Here is a 20,258-nt window from a genome sequence, read left to right on the forward strand (position 1 = left end):
GGCAGAGGTAAATAGGGGATAATTGTTCTTTTCAAAGATGAGTGCCAAGCAGTTTGTTGACTTGGGGTGCTTCCAGTTGGGTGGATGTGTTGTGGGATCTGTGCTGCTCACATGTGCAGATTTTTCGGTGTCCATGTGACATTGTCAGCATCAAAACGCCAGCCTGTGTTTTCTTCCATTTAACCCAGATTAGCCCTTTTGTGAAAAATCTGATGTTTTAAAAACAACCAATTGCCAGCGACCAATTTGTGTTATCTGAATAGCCTGTTAGGCTCCCATCTGGAATCACGTTTGGTCTCTGCTTCACTGGGTCTTGTTCAGTGCAAAAGTTTTAAAAAGCAGCAGAGCTCTTTCACAACAGAAGTCTCTTGCTTTGCTTAGCAGAGTACTGCATGCCCACTGAGTTATAAAGACCATGGCTGTGTACACTCACTGTATTTAAAGCACTCCCACTACAGCCTGGGAACTGTAGTTTATTCCTCCCAGAGCTACAGTTCCCAACATCCTTAACAAGCTACAGTTCCCAGAATTGGGAGGGAGATGCTTTAAATGCATGGTGGGAATGCATTCCAAGACACATGCTGGGGAATGTGCTGTAAATCAGAAACTCTTGAGCTTCCGCTTGCTTGCCCAAGTCAGTTTTCAAGTTTCCGGTAGCTGTCAGCTAGTATATTTTGAAATACTGCTTCTCAGTATACTAAAGCAAGTCTCAGCAATTAAAAATTCAATGCACAATTCTGTATGTAAATTGAAACATGGCTCTGCCACCAGGCTTGTGAACTAATAAAATGGGAGGGGGGAAGGGAGTAGAGGGTGAAAGGAGTTGGATGTGGGATATACTTGGCAGTGCCAGCAAAAAATGAGAGATAAGCTTTTACATTCTGTTGTGGGGTCAGGCTTATGTTTCCCTGTTGCTTCTCTTGTTGAGGGGGCAATTATGTATTATCCCTATGGTCTTTAGGCCCCTGCCATCTGCCAGAGTACAAAGTGGCCTTCCTCTTGTGCCTGCAGATACAAATATTGGTCTGGTTTGCTTGTCATGCTATGCCAAACCATAGCTTGGCAGAGCCTCTGGGAGAGGATTTCCTTCTTTCTGGTCATTCTGCTGCTGCATCCAAACCAGGACATGGTTCTGCACGCTCTCCCAGGACTAACTGTGAGCTATAACCAAGGTTGGTCCTAGGAGTTACGGCTTGTAGTTTGTCCTGGAGAGCAAAACCATAAGCCCAGGTTTGGACAACTCATTAAGCCTGGCTTGGACAACTCATTGGGGAGGAGCAGAGTAGCCACAGTCTCTCTGAGAGCCTGCAATTGTGCTAAGCCAGACATCCCCAACCTTCGGCCCTCCAGATGTTTTGGACTACAATTCCCATCATCCCTGACTACTGATCCTGTTAGCTAGGGATCATGGGAGTTGTAGGCCAAAACATCTGGAGGGCCGTAGGTTGGGGGTACCTGTGCTAAGCCATGGTTTTGGCCTAATGTCAACAATCGAACAGGACGGTTGTTAGTGACACTGCTGCATTAAATTTAGAAGATAGGCCCTAGTTTTTAAAGCTTGAGATTAATTGCCATGTATAATTCTTTATTTGGTCCAGGCCTAGGCAGATGTCATGTGGGAGAGTGCATGCATTAATTAACTTTGCCTTCTTTCTTCCCTGCATTTTCTTCCCCTTTCACACGGTCAGCAGCAAAAGCCAGCAGAGGGAAAATGAAATTATAAGTATTAAAAGCAGCCAAATTCATTCATTTTCCATTTTTGGTACTGCAGCAGCTGCGTGACTTGGCAAAGTGTTTTGCTGCTATCCAGACCCCTTTCTGGTAGGAGTGGTGGGAAATCCCTCTCATTGGATTGCCTCAAAAGCTGGTGCTTTAAAATTTGAACACTCTGTCTGGCCCTGCTTTAGGTTACTTCAGCTCAATTTCACTGATTGTCATGTACAGTTTCCAAAATGAGTGACTTGAAGCTTGCAGTGAACTTGGGAAATATTGGCGGCCAAGTCAGAAAGGTGCCAAAACACGGGAGTCTAGGAAATTGTTTTTTATATCTCACCCCAATTCCACCCCCCCCCCCAAAAAAAAACACCCTTTCCTGGACCTGCAAGGAGAGACTCTTATTTCCAGCAACATAAAAGGTCTCTGATAGTCACAAATAAGGGCTGGTAACTATGTGGAAGAGCACTTGTGTTGCACATGAAAGGTCCCAGTTTCTGGCATTCCTAGGTGTGGCTAGGAAACAGCCCTCTCTCAGATTCTGGGAAAACTGTTTTTAGTCAGGGTAGAAAATACTGAGATTGCTCTTTATAAGGCAGTTTCCTGTGGATGCAGCAGTCTCTTAGGCCTATCTGTCTGATTCTGCTAAAACACAGAATATAATATTTAGTTTTTTGGGAATCACTGCTTTTTTTTGTAATAGCAAAGTATCTAGTGGCCCTTATTCTCTGACTATGCTGGTAGTGTATGGACAGCATCTGGTTGAATTACCACAAAGCTAGTGAGGTTGCCCAGTAAGAGTCTTAAGTAGACAGAGGGGTGGGGTTTTAGTGTAGTTCTTTTTGCTCTTTCCTATATCAAGGAGAATAAATTACATTTTAGAATTTAGAAGGATAGCGCATACGTGCTTGGAACAGGTTGCGGAATTTTGGCTTGTGTTGATGTGGAATACCGTCTCTTAGTAAAGGGAATAAGTAGCCTTGTTGATTGATAAGTGAATGGCGCTTGCCATTAAGTTGTAGTGAGCGTTCAAGATGAAAGTCAGCTTGAGCAAAAGAGCAAACAAATCCTGGAGTAAAGTGGGATTGAACACACTGAGAGTTCTTTTGTGCCAAGCACACCATTTAGGCATCAAAAGTGCAAGGCATTGACTCCTTTGTAGTGGGCTTCTCTCAAGGTAAGTGCATCACAAAGTATCTTAAAATGATCTGCAGATTTTAGTTGTTTGTTTATATGTACACCATTCCTGTGACACTTAATATTTTCTTAAGTGGTGTACAAAAAACTGAAGCGACAACAGACAACTTGAAACAAAAATATTACAAAAATACACAGTTACATATGAAACTTTGTACATTAATACAAAGTTACTAATATATAAAAATCTATATCGTTTCATTTTCCTTCTGACACAACCTCCCTCTCAGCCTCCGGGTTCTCACCCAGGGTCCAAACAAAACTCAGCTCACCCACAAAAGTATCATGATAAGAAGAGTTCCTGTAAACAGCAGACATCACCCTAGTCTCTTACTATAGACTTGCTTTTTATGGGCAGGCCCAAGGTGGATGGTAGCTTATGTGCCTAGTCAACTTAATTGACTAGAAAACCACCACATGGGCCTAGCACAGGTGGAAATATCCTTGTCTCTTAGCCATAGTTAAGAGGTGGCCTCTTCTCTTCCCTCTTCAGCATTGGTGGTGTAATTATGATTGTGGATATGTTGGACGCTAACCATGGTTAGCTTTAAATCTGAGTTTGAGGTGTGGGATTTAAAGTGGATGTACACACTGGCTAACTTCATTGTAGACACAACATTACACGTTAACGCTGTAGGTGAAGGTGTGGACTTTGGTGAGATGGAAAGGAAAGGAGTGTTAATGTCTGGCAGTTGCTCCTGATCTAACCATGGGTAAGAGGCTTGGAAATGTTGAATCAGCAGTGCCAGAATGTCTGCTTTTATCTTATTTTGTTTGATCTCAGACAACAGGCAGGTATCCTCACTGCAGAATATCACCTTTTTCCTTTCATGCTGTCTGCACTAAAAGTTCAACATTCTGTGCTATTTGCAGTATTTATAGTATTTGGACCCTGCTCTTTAGCGTAAAAGGCCCTCTGAGTGGCTTACATGCACATTTATTAACCAGAAAATTTCTCTTACGTCTGGTTTTGCTGGTCATGGTGAGCAGAAGCCCTGCTTTCAACCCCTGGGGTCTTATTCAGCCATCTCTCTAACCTCTGGGATTTTAGCAGACATTGCGTAATATTTGTAGCAACATGGATTAGAAATTCACTCTCTTAAAAACTAGCTGAAGTAGGAACCACATCTAGGTGATATTTCAGTGCTTTCTACACAACACTATGATAGGAATAGGGAACATGTGGCCCTCCGGATGTTGGACTAATAAAACTTCCATCAATCCCATCCAGCATGGCCAATGGTTAGGGATGATGGAAGTTGTAGTCCAGCAACATCTGGAGGACCACAGGTTCCCTATCCCTGGGGATGTAGCTCATTTGATACTGTATCTCATTGTCTCCAGCATCTGGTAACCATTCTTTCAAGTACAGTGGTACCTCAGGTTACATACGCTTCAGGTTACAGACTCCGCTAACCCAGAAATAGTGCTTCAGGTTAAGAACTTTGCTTCAGGATGAGAACAGAAATCATGCTCCGGCAGCGCGGTGGCAGCAGAAGGCCCCATTGGCTAAAGTGGTCTTCAGGTTAAGAACAGTTTCAGGTTAAGTACGGACCTCTGGAACGAATTAAGTACTTAACCTCAGGTACCATTGTAGTGGTTAAGACCCACAGAGGGGTCTCACCCTGACGTGAGATGGGTTGCATTAGTGGTTCTACTACCATGTTAAAAACAGTCTGGTGGGAAGCTGACTAAAAGTGGGAGAATAGAGGGTGACAGGGGACGCAGGTGGCGCTGTGGGTTAAAGCCTCAGCGCCTAGGGCTTGCCGATTGAAAGGTCGGTGGTTCGAATCCCTACGGCGGGGTGCGCTCCCGCTGCTCGGTCCCAGCGCCTGCCAACCTAGCAGTTCGAAAGCACCTCCGGGTGCAAGTAGATAAATGGGGACCGCTTACCAGCGGGAAGGTAAACGGTGTTTCCGTGTGCGGCTCTGGCTCGCCAGAGCAGCGATGTCACGCTGGCCACGTGACCCGGAAGTGTCTCCGGACAGCGCTGGCCCCTGGCCTCTTAAGTGAGATGGGCGCACAACCCCAGAGTCTGTCAAGACTGGCCCGTACGGGCAGGGGTACCTTTACCTTTACTTAGAGGGTGACTAGATCGAGGGACACTCTTCAACTTACCACCTAATTTGAGAAGCTTGAGCCTGACAAAAATTTCCTCTGTAGCACCTACTTGGGGCAGCCTTGTATTGAAGTGCTAGCCTGATACCCACAGGTGAAACAGTTCCGAGGAGGCAGGTCACTGGGATGGCAGAGCAGGGGTGGAGGCCTCCCTCCTTTGCCAGTTCACAACAGGCTAGTAGACTTTTTTGTTTGTTTGTTTGTTTGTTTACAAGGCTGTACCAATGTCCATTAAATCTGGAAATAAAAGCAAAAGAGAGAAGTGGACATACACAGCAAAATAACAGCAACCTCCATTTATTTGTTATAGATTGAGGTTACGAATGTGTCCTGAATTCAAAAGTGCAGTTTATTTTCTTTCGCAGTGTGCATCCAATCATTTATGTTTGACTGCTTACACTTGGTTATTCCGCCGGTGTTAGAGCTCCCTGTTGGGAATGTGTTACGTGTCCAAGTGGCAATTATCTGTGTGCAGGAGAGCACTTCCATGAGCAATGGCACTTGTGTAACACTGTTTGGTAAGCATTTATGCAACCTCTGCATTGTGGCTCTCCCACCGAGTGGCATTAACACAATTCCAAACCACTTATTTTCCAGCTTCGAGTGAGGCTAATAATTTCCTAGAAGTGACACAGGCGGCGGCGATAATAAAAAAACCTTTACCAACAGTAGTTACTCATGTTCTAAGTCATTCGTTTAATGATTCACTGGTTTACGCTTGGGATGTTTTCAGAAATTATCCCTGCAATCATAAGGGCTAAACAAATTTTAAGTACACATGAAAGAACAAAAGTGGTTCCGGTTCGTTCCCCTTGGTGAGAAAGCGTCTAGAAACACGTTCCCCACAAAATAAGGGCAGAACGAATTTCCTTGCAGTGCTGCTGGTCTTGAGTGGTTAAATATTTCCACTTGATGATTGAAGCAGTAGGAACAGCACTTGGTGATTGGTCCAAAGCGGTTTGTGAGTTGCTTAGCAGGGAGGAAGTTTGAACCCTTGTGCATGTTTCATAACAGCGCTCCAGTGTGGGGCAACTGACTTCAGCTAACTTCAAATGATCTCTTTGTTGAAAGCCAGTTTCTGTTGAGAGGAAGTGGCATGTCAAAGGGTTGCCTGCCTTGCAGCAATGGGGAGAAAATTCATAACAGCTAATGCCAGGTGATGTGCTGAAAACCGACTCCAGGCTATAGTATTGTGAGTGGAAGAAGTTGAGAGCTCCTGTTGTGCACTAATAACTGAGCACAAAACACAGACGTCATAATTCTGGTTCAGGCTTGTGGTCCAGCATTCTTCAGCTTCCTGTTTATAGATTTGCTTTGTGTTTTTAAAGCATTTAATAAAACCTAAGTGTCACAGTCAAAGCGTCTCAGACCCTTCGGAGGTTAGAGTGGGTGGTGAAGAATCTTTATTCAGCCAGAGGGCCATGTTCCCTGCTGGACAGCTTTTCAAGGGGTCACCTGCCATGGGTGAGCAGGACCTCAAGCCAAAGGGGGTGGGGCAACAGAAGCAAATACAACCTTTGTACACAGTAGGCTGATTTTTACACAATACCCTTCTGTAGCCTCCATCCAGACAAGCAGGAGGCGTTATTGGAGTTCAAGGGCAAATCTCTGCCAGGCAAAAACAGGAGGGGGTGAAGCAGGGCCATTGAGGGTGTGTGGTCTAGGGAGAGTTCCTTAGACCAGAGGCCTTGAGGGCCACATTCTGCCCCCAGGCCTGAGATTCTCCACCCCTGACTTAGGGCAGCTGGTCCTTTCTCTATGTCTCATTGAGTGCGTGAAGAGATAGCCGAACCTACTTTATCCTCCCTCAAGATTATGCCTCCACCTTCTTCAGGACTCTCCACTGCCTTTCCCTAATTCCCCCTGAGGCTTATAGGCCAAGAGGAGGAGCTGGGAGCCTCTTTTCAGCTTGGCCCTTGTGCCCCCTTGCTGATTACAGGTTGAACTACTTGTGAGCAAGCGGCTGGTCTTGCGGCATTCCCTGCTCCCCCCATTAAAAAATTACAGAGCTGCTTAAATGCAGGTTTGAAATTAATGTAGCAAGGTTGGGAGGCCAAAGCAGAGATTCTGGAATGGCAAGGCCATGGAGACAAACCAGATGCAGTAAGTCTAGTGCTCTTTCCTAATTTTTTGCCTAAAGTTGCTTGGCCTGTAACCACCATCTTGTTGTGACTTATAACAAGCACCTTAGAAATTCTGGGAACCCATGATCTGGTTTTAGGACTGTGGGAAAGCTCGCTTTCTGGTTGTCATTTAGATTTTCTCAACACTGAGAATATCACTGAATCAGAAATATATTTATGATCTGAGGCCAAGGACCCGCCAAGTGGCTTGCCTGGGTTGGTCCCAGCCCACTGGCGAACAGAACACCCACCGTTGCACAGATTCCTATCTAGAGGTCTAATTTCCAATACAGGATAAGAGAAGACCCTGGCTTGTATCCTCTGTTAGTCATATTCGGAGTAGACCCATTGAAATGAATAGGCATGGCTAACGCAGGAAGTCCAGTGGGTCTGCTCTGAGTGAAATTTGGATATAGCCCTGTGCCTCTTTCCCTATCTGCATGCTGCAGAATGTGGGGGAAGGAATTGGTGGTAACGCTAAATAATGACTGGCTGGTAAACCAAGCGAAACACTTGACTTCCTAACCAAGTAGCAGCTAGATAATAAAGTAGGCTGCTCTGTTTTACTTTACTATCTTCTGACACCCACCCCTTTTGCTGACAACAACAATCCAGGCAGCAATGCTGCACATGGAGTTCTATGACACATCAATCAGTCCAGAAGTGTTACTAGTCAGCCATTTTTTTTTACTGCTTCCAGTTCCCCTTCTTCTTGGCATGCAAAGGGGGCTTGATTCTTGTCTTGCTTGTGTAGGATATGGGGTAAGCAAGAAATGGGGGGGGGGTCCTCCCTGGCTGCTTCAAAGAGGATCATGTTTCAAAATACAGTTGAAATGAGACCTATGGGAGTAAGAGACAAAAACGCCCCTCAAATTAGTTAACTGTATAGAATGCAAAACGAGAGATCTGTGGTGCTGTGGTGTCGTGGTCACTAGAAGGCAGTGGGGACTTGCTCATGAGAAATAGATTTGTTGATATGTGTGTATTAAAGAACATTGTGGTTCAGGATGAAGATACAGTAATAATAGGAGCATCCACTCCCTGCATCAACCATAATTCTTTTCCCTCTCATTCCCTTACGTGGCTCTACATCCGCTTCCCAACCAAGTTGACAAGCTGCTAGCTTCAGAATTGCAGAAATATTTTTAGGGAGAGAAATTCTTTCGTTTTGTTCCCTGGTGGGGAAAAAACAGCCTTCTGTTCATTTAAACAAGTGGATCTCTTGTTTAAAGTGCCCCCCCCCCAGCCGCCACCCCTCCCGGCATGATCTGCAATAGGGAAATGTTCTGTGCTGGTACTTCTGCAATCCAGTTTGCTCATGTAGAAGGAGAAAAGTAACTAAAAATAGTGCTCGGCATTCACTGCACAGCTGACTTTATTTCGGAGATTGCTGGGTTCTCTTTTGAAACGTCACATGTTCTTTCTGAAATGGCAAATCCAGCCCCTTGAGGAAGACTTGTCTTTGAGGGTCAGAATTGCTTTCTGCTTAATGGCTTAATTGATGAGTGCTTTAAAATCGGCCAGTCTTCTGAAAGAGCTGTGATTAAGAGTATTTTTTTAAAAAAGTATGTGAAGCCATAGAAAAGTTACATAAGATCTCTCTGCTTGTGTCATTTTCTCTCCCATTGAGTGAAATTCTTGTCTTGGTTGCTCTTATGAGAGCAACAAAGTTAAAAATAGCTAATTATGTTGGGAATAAGTAGCAAAATCAGAAGCTGTCGTATTCAGAACCTGAATAACCAGCACAGACTTCTAGATTGCTTATTCTGCCATAAGGGATCAAGAAGTGGTAATGCTTGAGAGGGTCTTCTCTGAGGCGGGCTCTCAGATTGTGGAATGACCTCCTTTCCGATGTGCATCCTGCGCCATCTCTGTATGCTTTCTTTGCAGTAAGTGCACCTCTGTGCCCAGGCCCTTGGTTATTGCCCTGTCCTGCTGTTTTCCTTCTGTCACTGGTGGGCTGTGGTCTTATTTTATGTTATCAATGTAAAATTTTACTTGATTTTCAGTGGTGACAATTTTGTAACCTGCCCTGGGACCATTAGAAGTGGGCTGGAGCACTTCAAATGTAGAATGAACCTGTGAATTAAACCTTCTAGTGGTGCAGTAGCCTCAGTATTTCCCAGAGTTTCTCTTATTTATCTTTCAGATTAATAAATTGCGTCATAGCCAGAAGCTATTGAATCAGTGCATAATAAGATAAAATGAGGTAAAGCACAAAAGATGCAGACACTTAAACAATAAAACTAATTCTTAAATTTCTGCAGTTAATATTCCATAAGTGATTCAGGGAAAGGTTTATTTAACAAATATACCTTCAGTAGCTTCCTAAGCATCAAGATACTAGGCACCTGTTGGATTCCAGAGGGTCGTGTAGTTGCTATTTACTATGTATTGTTTTGGCATGTAAACATGAACCCATCCAGAATAATTAAGCTTCCCTCTTTTTTCCCCTTTTTGTCTTTCAGTAAGCGTGGCTTCATTGTTCGATCCTTTGGGACGGGGACTCACGTGAAATTGCCAGGACCAGCGCCGGACAAGCCAAACGTTTATGATTTCAAAACGACATACGATCAGATGTACAATGACCTGCTTAGGAAAGACAAAGAACTGTATCCCTGTGGAATGCCCCTTTCAAAACCCTGCTGTTCACCTTTCCGAAAGCTGTTCTTCGCACGTTTGCATAAGGAATATGCTGCTACTTGACTGTGGCAAGGTCTTGGTATTTTTCCAGTTCTAGGCAGGTGCTTCACATGATTGAAGGGCTCTTACCGCATCCCTTTAAATGCTCTCTTTACCTTCCAACCCCCGGTCCATTAAGTAGTGGTGCATGCGGTAGAGGAGATTTAACACTTTCTTGGGATGTGATTTGCACTTCTGTGCTCTGGATGACTATGTTGGGTTGTCCCCCATAACTGGCTACTCAAACGGCAATAGCTCTATAGTCATGAAATCCACTAGGAACCTGACAGCTGAAGGTTTTGGCTTGATATCCCAATACCTGACCGTACACAGCTGCTTTCCTTTCTGGCCATTCTCCCTCTTAGTTTTCTGTCCTCTCCCAGACTTTCCCTCAAAACCATTCCCATCTCCTGATTCATTCCCCAAATCCCCCTTCCCCCTTTGGCCAGCCCTGATCCCCAGGCTCCTGTTGACCCACCTGCCTTTCCCACCTCTCTGGGACATCAGGGGTAGCTCAGCCACTGACTGCCAGAGACCACCACTACAAAATCTTCTTTATATAGAACTGCTCAGATGCTAAGCATCTTGGTTCCCCCCCCCCCGCCCCACAGTTGTACTGGAAAAAGCACTTTGGACATTGTCCTTCAGAGAGATCTACAGTAGAATCATTTTGTCCTAGAATAATTCAGTTCAATGTGGGTTTCCCCAGGATGATCAGAGCTAGTGTAGCATCTTTCCTGCACTAACAGGTTTAAAATATACCCCCCATTGGATGTGTGAACCCTACTGTGAATGGATTGGAGCAGTACAACGAGTGGTGTGAATGCATCCTTAGAAACAGTGTGAGGGTCTGGCACCTTTCCCACACGGCCTGGCAAAGATTTGTTCTTTGCAATGAACTGGCTGTGGACTACAGTTCAGGCAAGGAAGCAGGTAAGAACTATAAAAGTAGACCAGCCTGTACCTTGACCAAGACGGAGGTGTGTGATTAGGTGTCACCACCCCTTTCAGAGCAGCTAAAATGCAGGTCCTGCAACTCTTCAGTACACTCATCCATATTCAACTCTAGCATATAGACTTAGATGTTCTTTCTGGTGCATCTCAAAAGTGTTCAGGATCCATTGGTATCCTGGATTTACTGGGGTGGTGTTTTTGTCAACCTTGGGGGGGGGGAATTAACCCTGCTTAAGCAAAAGCATGCCTGCTCCTTTCCTAGGATTAACTAATGGCATTTGTAACAAGAATGACACACTTTCAAAGGTGTGTTTGGTCTAATGGGGTTCCCCCTTCATCTCAAATATTACCTGGCCAAATTTTAAAAACAAAAACAAGAAAACTGCATACACTTTGGAAATAAAGGGGCTTTAATGAGTTCATTACCAGCCAAAGGTTTAGGTTGTAGCAGCCCTGGAACCTTTCTAATACTAGATATGAAACTCACATCTTTTGAGAAGTGGAATTTAAAAGTAGCCTTTCCAGATACCTTAGCAGCTGAGGATAGCCAGGAAAGTCTGCCTCGCTTGAAACCTGGGGCCAGTAGTTCCTGCTACTTCCTTTTTCTCTGGAGCTTGAATAGGAAGTAATGAAAGGGATTGGCCAAGAGGGACAGCACTGTTTACACTCTCAGAAGGCTCAAATAGGTTAAAAGATGACATCCAGAAGTAGATGCTTAAAAACTAGCATAAAGCTGGTCCCAGGCTGCTGAGTTGAGAGGATATTGATAACCAAATACCCACAAGGTCAGTACAGAAAACAGTCTGGCAGTAACAGGCCCTCATTTTGTCTCCTAGTCTTGCTTTAGATCGTTAAAGTGATTGTCAGAAGACTTGAGGGAGACATCAGGGGGTCCATAAATCCTCATGTTTTTGGGCAGAGCATTGGCTCTGTGTGCGTGTGTTAACTGGTGGGACACCATTAAACCTGAGACCCTACAGCTCCCAGTAGTTACGGTTTTCATTTTGTTTCAGGCTTTCCTTAAACCCACATCGCCACGTTTCTCTTTGGGGGCCGCATACACCACACCTGGAGCTTTTCATTTAGGGGGTGTCTTGTTTTATAAAAGGATTTCCCCATCACCAGTAATGCTGTATGTGCCAGGGCTTGAGGAAACTTGGAAGGACTGCGGTGGGGATTGAACTGGGAGCTGTAGCCCCTGAGCTTCTCTTGTAGGTATAGTTCTCACTGAGGTCGCAGAACTGTGTCTGGTCCCTTCTACTGTAAGCTGGGAAGTGTGTTATGCAGAATCCATTGATGGAATATAATCCCTTTGATGGACCATGGGTCCATCAAGCACCACACTTTGTCTGCCATGGTGCCTAGATGGCTCCAGATCACAAGCTGAGCATGTCCCACTAGAGGTAATACTGGTTCTGAACAGTTGAGTGTCTCTCTTTATCATGGCTAATGGCAGACAAATCCTCCATGAATTTGCTCTTCTTGGCCACCTGAGTCACTGGCGGTTGTCACACCCCCAAGTAAACTGCATTGTTTGAAAGATGTGCTTTTTCTTCTACCCGTCTTACTTCTGCTGCTACTCAGTTTCAGTGGGTGACCTGAGTGCTAGTACTGTGACAGAAGAGACGAATATTTCTGTAGCCTTGTTTTTCCTCCACATCACACACAGTCCTCCTATCATTCCCCATGTTGGTTATCTGCCCCCAAAATTAAATTGCCCCAAATTAGCCAGGGATGGGAAACTTTATGGCACCCCAAAAGAGTGATAGGAGTTGTGGTCCAACAACATTGGGAGAGCCACAGTTTCCCCATTCCTGCTCTGTACATGGAAATGTAGCTGGTTTTGGAGAAGGTGAGATTAGTGCCCCTTCTTGGCATTCTGTGTGCAGGGATTTGGGGCGGGGGACCACTGCATCATTCAAACCTTTGTCGACAAGCCTCTGTTAATACTGTCCAGACACAGTTAAGACCTCAGTGAGAATTAGCACCCGAGAAGCGCTACGAAAAAGGACTGGTCCCATAACATACCTCATATGGTTGGGCTGGTTTTTGTTTTAAATATACATTTTTTTGAGTTGGTGACCATCTCAGTGGGGCACTAGCGATTCTGTTAGAAAATGGGGAAGACTTTACCATAGACATTTTGAGGATCTATGTGATGGTTGCCTTTCTTGTTAAAATGATTTGTTGTACTGAGAACATACCAATTAAAAAAGAAATACAATTGGCCCCCTGTCCACGCTCCTGGAGTTGCTTTTTTCTTAGTTCAGCGCTGCATTGAGAGGCAGAACTGTGGCCACCAAGCACTCCTTGCGATGGGGTGGGGTGGGGGAAGTGGAGCAGCCAGTTGCATTTGGGGCCCTAAGGGTCTATGAAAGGCACCAAAAAGTTTTTAGGGGCTCTGACCTCTTGTTCAGAAGGCAGTCCTCCTCTGGATTGCAGTTGAGAAGGCAAGAGCAATCTTCCACTCACTGTAAATTACCAGTTCTCTACCCCCCACCCCCACTTGCTGTCATTTTGGGGGCAGATCTACGTTTGGCCTGGTGGGGTGGGGGAAATGAGATGATTAGTTCTAATAAAATAGTTGCTGCAGGATACTTGGGCAGAGAAGAATGGCTACTGAGGAGCTCTGCTTTTTAGATGGGAGAGCCCATCTTAAGATGGGCAAGTTGCGTGGGGTATCTCAAAAGAAGTGTGGATGGGAACCGTCATCCAGAAGCTGTAGCTCAGGAACGGGGAACCTGTGGCCCTCCAGCCATTACTGGACTTTAACTCTCATCAGCCAATAGCCAAGGATGATGGGAGTTAGAGTTCCAGCAACTCCTGCTTCCCCAGTTCTGCTCATTTTCAGGTAGGTGAGGGCTTCTCCTACCGGCCTTCCGTGTCTGAAAAGAGCAGCTCCTCTGTGTATAAATGGGCAAATGTTTTGTGTCTGCGCCTCCATGGTGTGTGGAAACAGGTCTGTGTCTCGGCACCAGAAGGGGGTCTCCCTGCCCTAGCAGAGCATGGAAACTAGGGTACACGGTGGACGTTTGTGGAAAGGCTTCTGCTACCCATCTTCCCCCCCACCTCCCACCCACCCCTCCAGTCCATCTGGTCAGTCAAGGAAGCAGCCATCCCAACCAGGCAGAAAAAAAGCGCTACAGCGACTTACATCAGGAAACCAAGGTAAAAAAAAGAAAAAGAAACAGCTGCTTAGAATGGCAACATGTATGTTTAAAAAAAACAACAACTTTTTTCTACCCTTTATAGGGCAGTGGTGGGGAATGAACCCCATTTGGTGTTTAAAGGAAATGGAAGATAGTCGTTGTTTTGGCTGAGATGACTTTGGCTGAGATGCACAACGCACGGTCATACATGCAGGGCTGCTCCCTATTCCTCTTTTGAGAAGGTGTGGAAATGTAGGCAGCTCCATGTGTACTTGGGAGGATGAAGAGTGGCCATAGCTCAGTGGTAGACCACACGCTTTACCTGCAGAACGTGCCAGATTCCATCTTTGGTATCTTTCTAGGGAAAGGATCTTGAGCTGGAGATATGGGAAAGACCCCACAGAGAGCAATTCCCTGTCAGGAGGATTCCCAAGTGCTGGGCTACATAGACCAGCAATCCGATTTCAGTACAGTGGTACCTCGGGTTAAGTACTTAATTCGTCCCGGAGGTCCGTTCTTAACCTGAAACTGTTCTTAACCTGAAGCACCACTTTAGCTAATGGGGCCTCCTGCTGCTGCCGCGCTGCCGGAGCACAATTTCTGTTCTCATCCTGAAGCTAAGTTCTTAACCCGAGGTACTATTTCTGGGTTAGCAGTCTGTAACCTGAAGCATATGTAACCTGAGGTACCACCGTATAGGACAGTTCCTACACTGGAAGATGGCGCAGCCTGTTTGAACATGAAAAATTTGAAACATATTTGGATGGATAGGAGGAAATGGTAAAAGGCAGTTGTTGACGAAGCTTCAAGGTGGGGTTGGGGAAACAAGTGGCCCTCCAAATGTTGTTGGATTTCCAACTTGACTCAGCCAGCATGGGCAGTAGTCGGGGATAAAGAGCCGGCTCTCAGGCCAAAAGTTCCCATCCCTGCTGGAAAGGGCTATGGGTGAGCAAGGCTCATCCAAATCTAGCCAGACCACTTACAGAGCCAGCAACCCAGACAGAACACCCTTAGTGAAAAAACTATTTAGGGATTCAGTTCTGCAGCCCATTAGCACTGATTCACACAAAGCCCATTTGTCATTGCAGCAGATGGTCATCTGACAAGAGCATAGCCGGTAGCACTTAACCTATTAAGCATTTCTTTTTATTATTTCCTTTGGATCCCACCCACCCCCTGAGGAGCTGAAGGTGGCATACATATTTCTCTTCCTCCTCACGTTATCCTCACGACAGCCATGTGAGGTAGGTTATGCTGAGAGACAGTGACTGGCTCAAAGTCACCCAGTGAGCTTCATGGCTGAGTGGGGATCTGAACGGTCTCCTAGGTGCTGCTCCAACTCTGGCCAACACACCACACTGGGTGTACCATTCCGTGGAGTTGAGCAGCTTTTAGTGAAGCTTCCGTGCTACTAAAACACCAGTACATGTTTCTTCTTGAGAGACTGAAGGAACTTCTGTGTGTAAGAACTTAAAATGTAGTAAAACATAGCTTTATGAGTCTTTGGTAAGAAGGTGAGTTATCTTCGTTGCTCGTCATTTCCTCCAGAGCCAAATCAGCACCACAAAAACAAGAATCACAGACTTAACTCCATCACTTTAAACTGTCCTGCACAGGTGAATTAAAAGCTTTAGTTGATCAGTCTGCTGATTTTAAATTTTGCAGTCAGTGAGTTCCCTTTCTGATTTTAAAAAGCAATATTGATTTCACCCTCCGTAACCTTTCTAACACTGCCCAGCCATGAAGCATTTGCTTAAAATACTTGATGTATAGCAGCACTGTGCTTAAAAGACAGTTGAGTTAGGCTATGCCCATGGATTTGGTTTTTCAGCTATATTAGAAGTGCTTCATAAACCATTTGGCTGAATGGCATCTGTGTAATTGGGGAAACTTTTAGGCTAGATTCCCTCCCCCCCCCCCCTTAAAATTCAGAACATAAAAGATTAGCTGATTAATTATTTTTAAAAGTTTAGAATTATAGAATATGTAGGGGATTTTTTTTTTATCTGCCTCTCTGGCCCAGCCACCAAAATATTAAAATAACACGATTGGCCGTAACTTTAGCTCTTGGAAAACGGTTTTCAACTTGGGTTGGAAATAATGCTTGTGGAAACAGGTGCCTTTTAAATTACTTATACGTAAGTCACACATATTCATGTGCGTGCACACTGCAGTAAGCTAGTTTAAATGGGTAAAAGTTACTTTGTTATGCACTGAATGTGCAATTCCAGCAGTGTGGGCCATTCTGGTTGGCTTCAGTGTGCCCTGACAGTATCTGTGCAAAAATAATAATGTGTAAGCCCCCTTGAGCGCTGTTGATGACGATGGAAGGGTAGCACTTTGTACTTCACCATACTACTGCAGTTTATATGGCAAGTTCAAGTGTTCAAGGCATTTCACTCACTTTATCCTGTAATTCTAACCATTGCCTTTGTAAGAGGCTGATTTTCCCAAATTGCACATGGCAGGAGGGAGAGGTGGGGTGCTGCAGGAGACCTCTTGGATTGAGGAAGGGCCACAGCTCACTGGTAGTGCATCTGCTTTGCATACAAGAATCCCACATTCAATACCAGCCATTTTTAGGTAGCTCTGGGAGAGACCTCTGCCTGGAGAGATGCTGACAGTAAATGTAGGCAATATTGAGCTAGATGGACTTAGTATAAGGCAGCTGCCTATGTTAGACACACACACACACACGTACGTTAATCGTAGGGACTTCCTGATCCATTGTGTCATCTTGGCTGCATCAGTGTTTCAGGCTTTTTCATCCTCAGCTTGTACCCTGCTTAGAGGGCAATCCCTGGGCCAGAAGATGGCTAACAAAGTGATAAAATGCAATGCAGAATCAAAACGAAGGAGTAAAATTAAAGGAGGCCATATCACTTTATACCCCCAGCAACTTATAATTCAAAACCCAGTGAGGTAATTCTTGCTCTCTTTCAAAGGGCCAGTAGAGGAGATCTGGCAGGTCTCCTTTAAAAGGGGACGGGCTTCAGCAACAACACCCCCCCCCATCTGCATACTTTCTCTCTGGTAGATCTTAACAAGTGATGGTGGTGATGGATCATTACAATCTCAACTTCAGTTACGGAAGTGGGGGAAGAGCTGGGCCAATTACATTGCTTCCAGAGCACTTCAGCCAGACCTTTGTGTTCTGCACCAGCACAAAACCTGGTGGTCAGGATTCTGAGGTTCCCAGTGTTAGGGGAGTATGGGAAGTACCCTATTTCAAATCTTGCTTCTGCCATGAACTCTGTTTCTCCCCTTCTCCACACTCAGCCTAGGCAGTTCAGGCATGAAACCCACATCTCTATAGTAGACTGCATGCATCTCCTGTTGAAAGGTTTGGGCGGCAGGTGATGAGAAAACGCCCTTCATGATCTAGAGATGCTGGAGAGCCATTGCCAGACAAATTTGACCAGGTGTGGGGAACGTTTGGCCCCCCTGATGTTGCTGGATTACAGGCTCCCATCATCTCTAGTCATTGACCATGTCTGCTTGGGCTGAAGCAGCCTTGCAGTTCAGCAACATCTGCAAGCTCAAAGGTTCCCCACACCCAAACTAGGTAATGCAAGGCTAGATGGAACAGTTACACAGACCTGGTATAAGGCAGCTTCCTCTTATGTGGGGTAACTTCTGTGCTTCAGCTTCTGTTGAGAGGGAAGTGAAGAACACCTGCTAGCAAGAAGGGACCTAAGTGGTCTTCTCTTCCAACTCCCTGCAGCTATAGCATCTCTGGCAGGTTCGTCATCCATCCTCAGCCCAAATGCTTCTGGTTGACAGCCTCCTTCCCCTTTCCATGGTGCTCTGTTCTATCATTGTACTGCTCATCCCATTAAGAAATTTCTCCTTAACTTTTAAGCCAAGATATGCTTCCCAGCATATCTAAACAGTTTGCAAAAATAAAATAATAAAAATATAATAATAAATTTTATTTATATCCCGCCCTCCCCAGCTGAAGCCAAGCTCAGGGCGGCTAATAACACTAAAATAGTGCAACATTCTAAAAACATTATAAAAATTAATTAAAATCAAAATTGATTGCAACCATAAACTAAAGTTCTGAAAAGATTGCCAAAGGAGCGAGTCAGGCTGCGCCCTGACCAAAGGCCTGGTGGAACAGCTCTGTCTTGCAGGCCCTGCAGAAAGATGTCAAGTCCTGCAGGGCCCTTGTCTCTTGTTACAGAGCATTCCACCAGGTTGGAGCCGCAGCCGAAAAAGCCCTGGCTCTAGTTGAGAAGCATCAACATTCTCACTAATTAAAAACAGTTGAAATCAAGTACAGTGGTATATCAGGTTTTGAACATAATCCATTCCGGAAGACCTTTAGAGTTCTGAAACGTTCGAAAACCGAAAACTCAACAGCTGACAGCTAGGCCTCAGAATCTTGCACTCAGCGGAAGCTGCGTGGCATGTTCAACTTCCAAGGCATGTTTGAAAACTGAAGCATTTACTTCCGGGTTTGCGGCATTCGTTAACCGAAATGTTCGTCAGCTGAGACGTTCGAAAACTGAGGTCCCACTGTACTTAAAAGCATTCAAAATATGACTAAAACCAACAGGCACTAAAATGTGATAAAAACGCATATAACTTCTCCATGTCTGGATAGGCTTGTCTAAACAAGAATGTTTTAAGCAGGAGCCAAAAAGTACTGCAAAGGTGCCTGTCTGATGTCAATAGGCAAGGAATTCCAAAGTTTGGGTGCTGCCACACTGAAAGGTGGATTTCGAGTGTGGAATGTATCTCATGTGGCACCTGTAACAGGGTCACTTCAGCAGACCTAAGCATTCGAGTCCTCAGAGCAACAGAGAAACCAGTCTCTCCCATCCTCAGTGTGAAAGCACTTCAAATATTTTCTCCAACTTCACCAGGCTAAGCACCCCAGCTCTCCTCAACTGTTCTTCATAGTTTCCAGGCCCCCTCACCATTTTTGCTTTTTTCTTCTTCTGGACACCTTAGTACTACAGATGCTGTCTCGACTGTTACTACTTGTGACCCGGATACCACTTCTGCAATCTGAGATTGCATTAAGCTGCTTTGGATTGCACATTGCTGGCTTGTGTTTTTCACTTTTGGCCTTAGATGCCCCTAGATCCTATTCACATGTATGACTGCCCTTCCAGATCTCTTCTACCTGATAGATGTGCCACGGATCCTTCATATCTAAATGCAGGTTTTAATATTTTAATCTCTGTTGAGGTGCATCCTGGAGTAAGTTAGCCACGTCCATTAATTTTAATGAGTCTTCTCTGAGTAGGGGTAATGTTGGGTGCAACCTAGAGTTCCGTTGGTACCCTTGACAGATTGATTCAGAACTATTCATGATCACTCATTGGGATCCACCTAACAGTAGTATTGTTAGTATATCATCAAGGATGTCATGGAAGACCTTGTGAAATCCTTCACTGAAATCAAGATAAACTACTGTCAGTAGCCTTCTCCTTATCTATAAACCTTAGTAACTCTATCAAAAAAAAGGAACAAAAAAAAAGATAAGGTTAATTTGGCGCAACTCAGTCTTTATAAAGCTTGCCCTGGCTCCTGGTAATCCATTCTTTTCTAGTTGCTCACGTACAGACAGTTTAATCTGTTCTAGAGTTTTGCCTGTTACTGACGTTGAGTTGATTTTTCTCTAGCTTCCCAGATTTAACCCCCCCCTTTCCTCTCCTTCTGAAGATATATAGGACAACATTCATTTCTAGTCACCTGACAGCTGTTGTACCCTGAAATAAAATCTTGTTGCAAGCCCCTTCAGCAACCTGGGATAGGATTCCTCTGGCCCTGGAGACCTGAACTCCTTTAAAGTAGTTAGGTGTTCTCTAGCTACCTCCTTAGCAATCCTGAGTTGCACATCCCTCCTTGCATCGTTAGTTCTGCTTTTCCTGGTCAAACTTTGTTCCCTTTTTGGGAGAAGACCAAAATAGGAATTGAATGGTTCCTCCTCTCTCTGTCAACTCTTAACACTTCTCTTTTTTTTTCCCAATAGATTTTTATTGCGATTTTAAAGGTTACAAAAAGAAAAAATAAAGAACATATTTAAACAGAGAAAAAAATAAAAATAAAAATACAGAACAATACAAGAACAAAGGGAAAAAAACACAAAAAGAAGATGCAGATAATTAAAAAAAAACAAATCAATCCTTTACATAACTTTCTTCCTTTGCTTATTTCCTTGACCTCCTCACACCTCCCTTTTTTGTATTCTAATTCAATTAGATAGTTCAGCAAATCCTTTCCATCTTTATTTTTATCCTAATGATTTATCTTAATATACTATAATTTTACATTCTGTTCTTTCACCAATTAACAATCCATTTTTTAC

At 44.6% G+C, this 20,258-nt stretch overlaps 2 protein-coding genes across 4 annotated transcripts in view; both read left to right on the forward strand.

Annotated features, from left to right (window-relative positions):
- The window catches only part of FNDC10 (fibronectin type III domain containing 10), a 243,253-nt gene that overhangs the window by 46,229 nt on the left and 176,766 nt on the right, over positions 1-20,258 (forward strand). The window lies entirely within an intron of this gene.
- The window catches only part of SSU72 (SSU72 homolog, RNA polymerase II CTD phosphatase), a 52,520-nt gene that overhangs the window by 11,991 nt on the left and 20,271 nt on the right, over positions 1-20,258 (forward strand). Inside the window, exon 2 of the mRNA XM_079987337.1 lies at positions 9,620-9,763. Coding sequence (XP_079843463.1) covers positions 9,620-9,763 — 144 coding nt within the window. The remainder of the gene's footprint in view (positions 1-9,619; positions 9,764-20,258) is intronic.

This window comes from Podarcis cretensis (assembly GCF_951804945.1).
Source record: "Podarcis cretensis genome assembly, chromosome: 8".
NCBI lineage: Eukaryota > Metazoa > Chordata > Lepidosauria > Squamata > Lacertidae > Podarcis > Podarcis cretensis.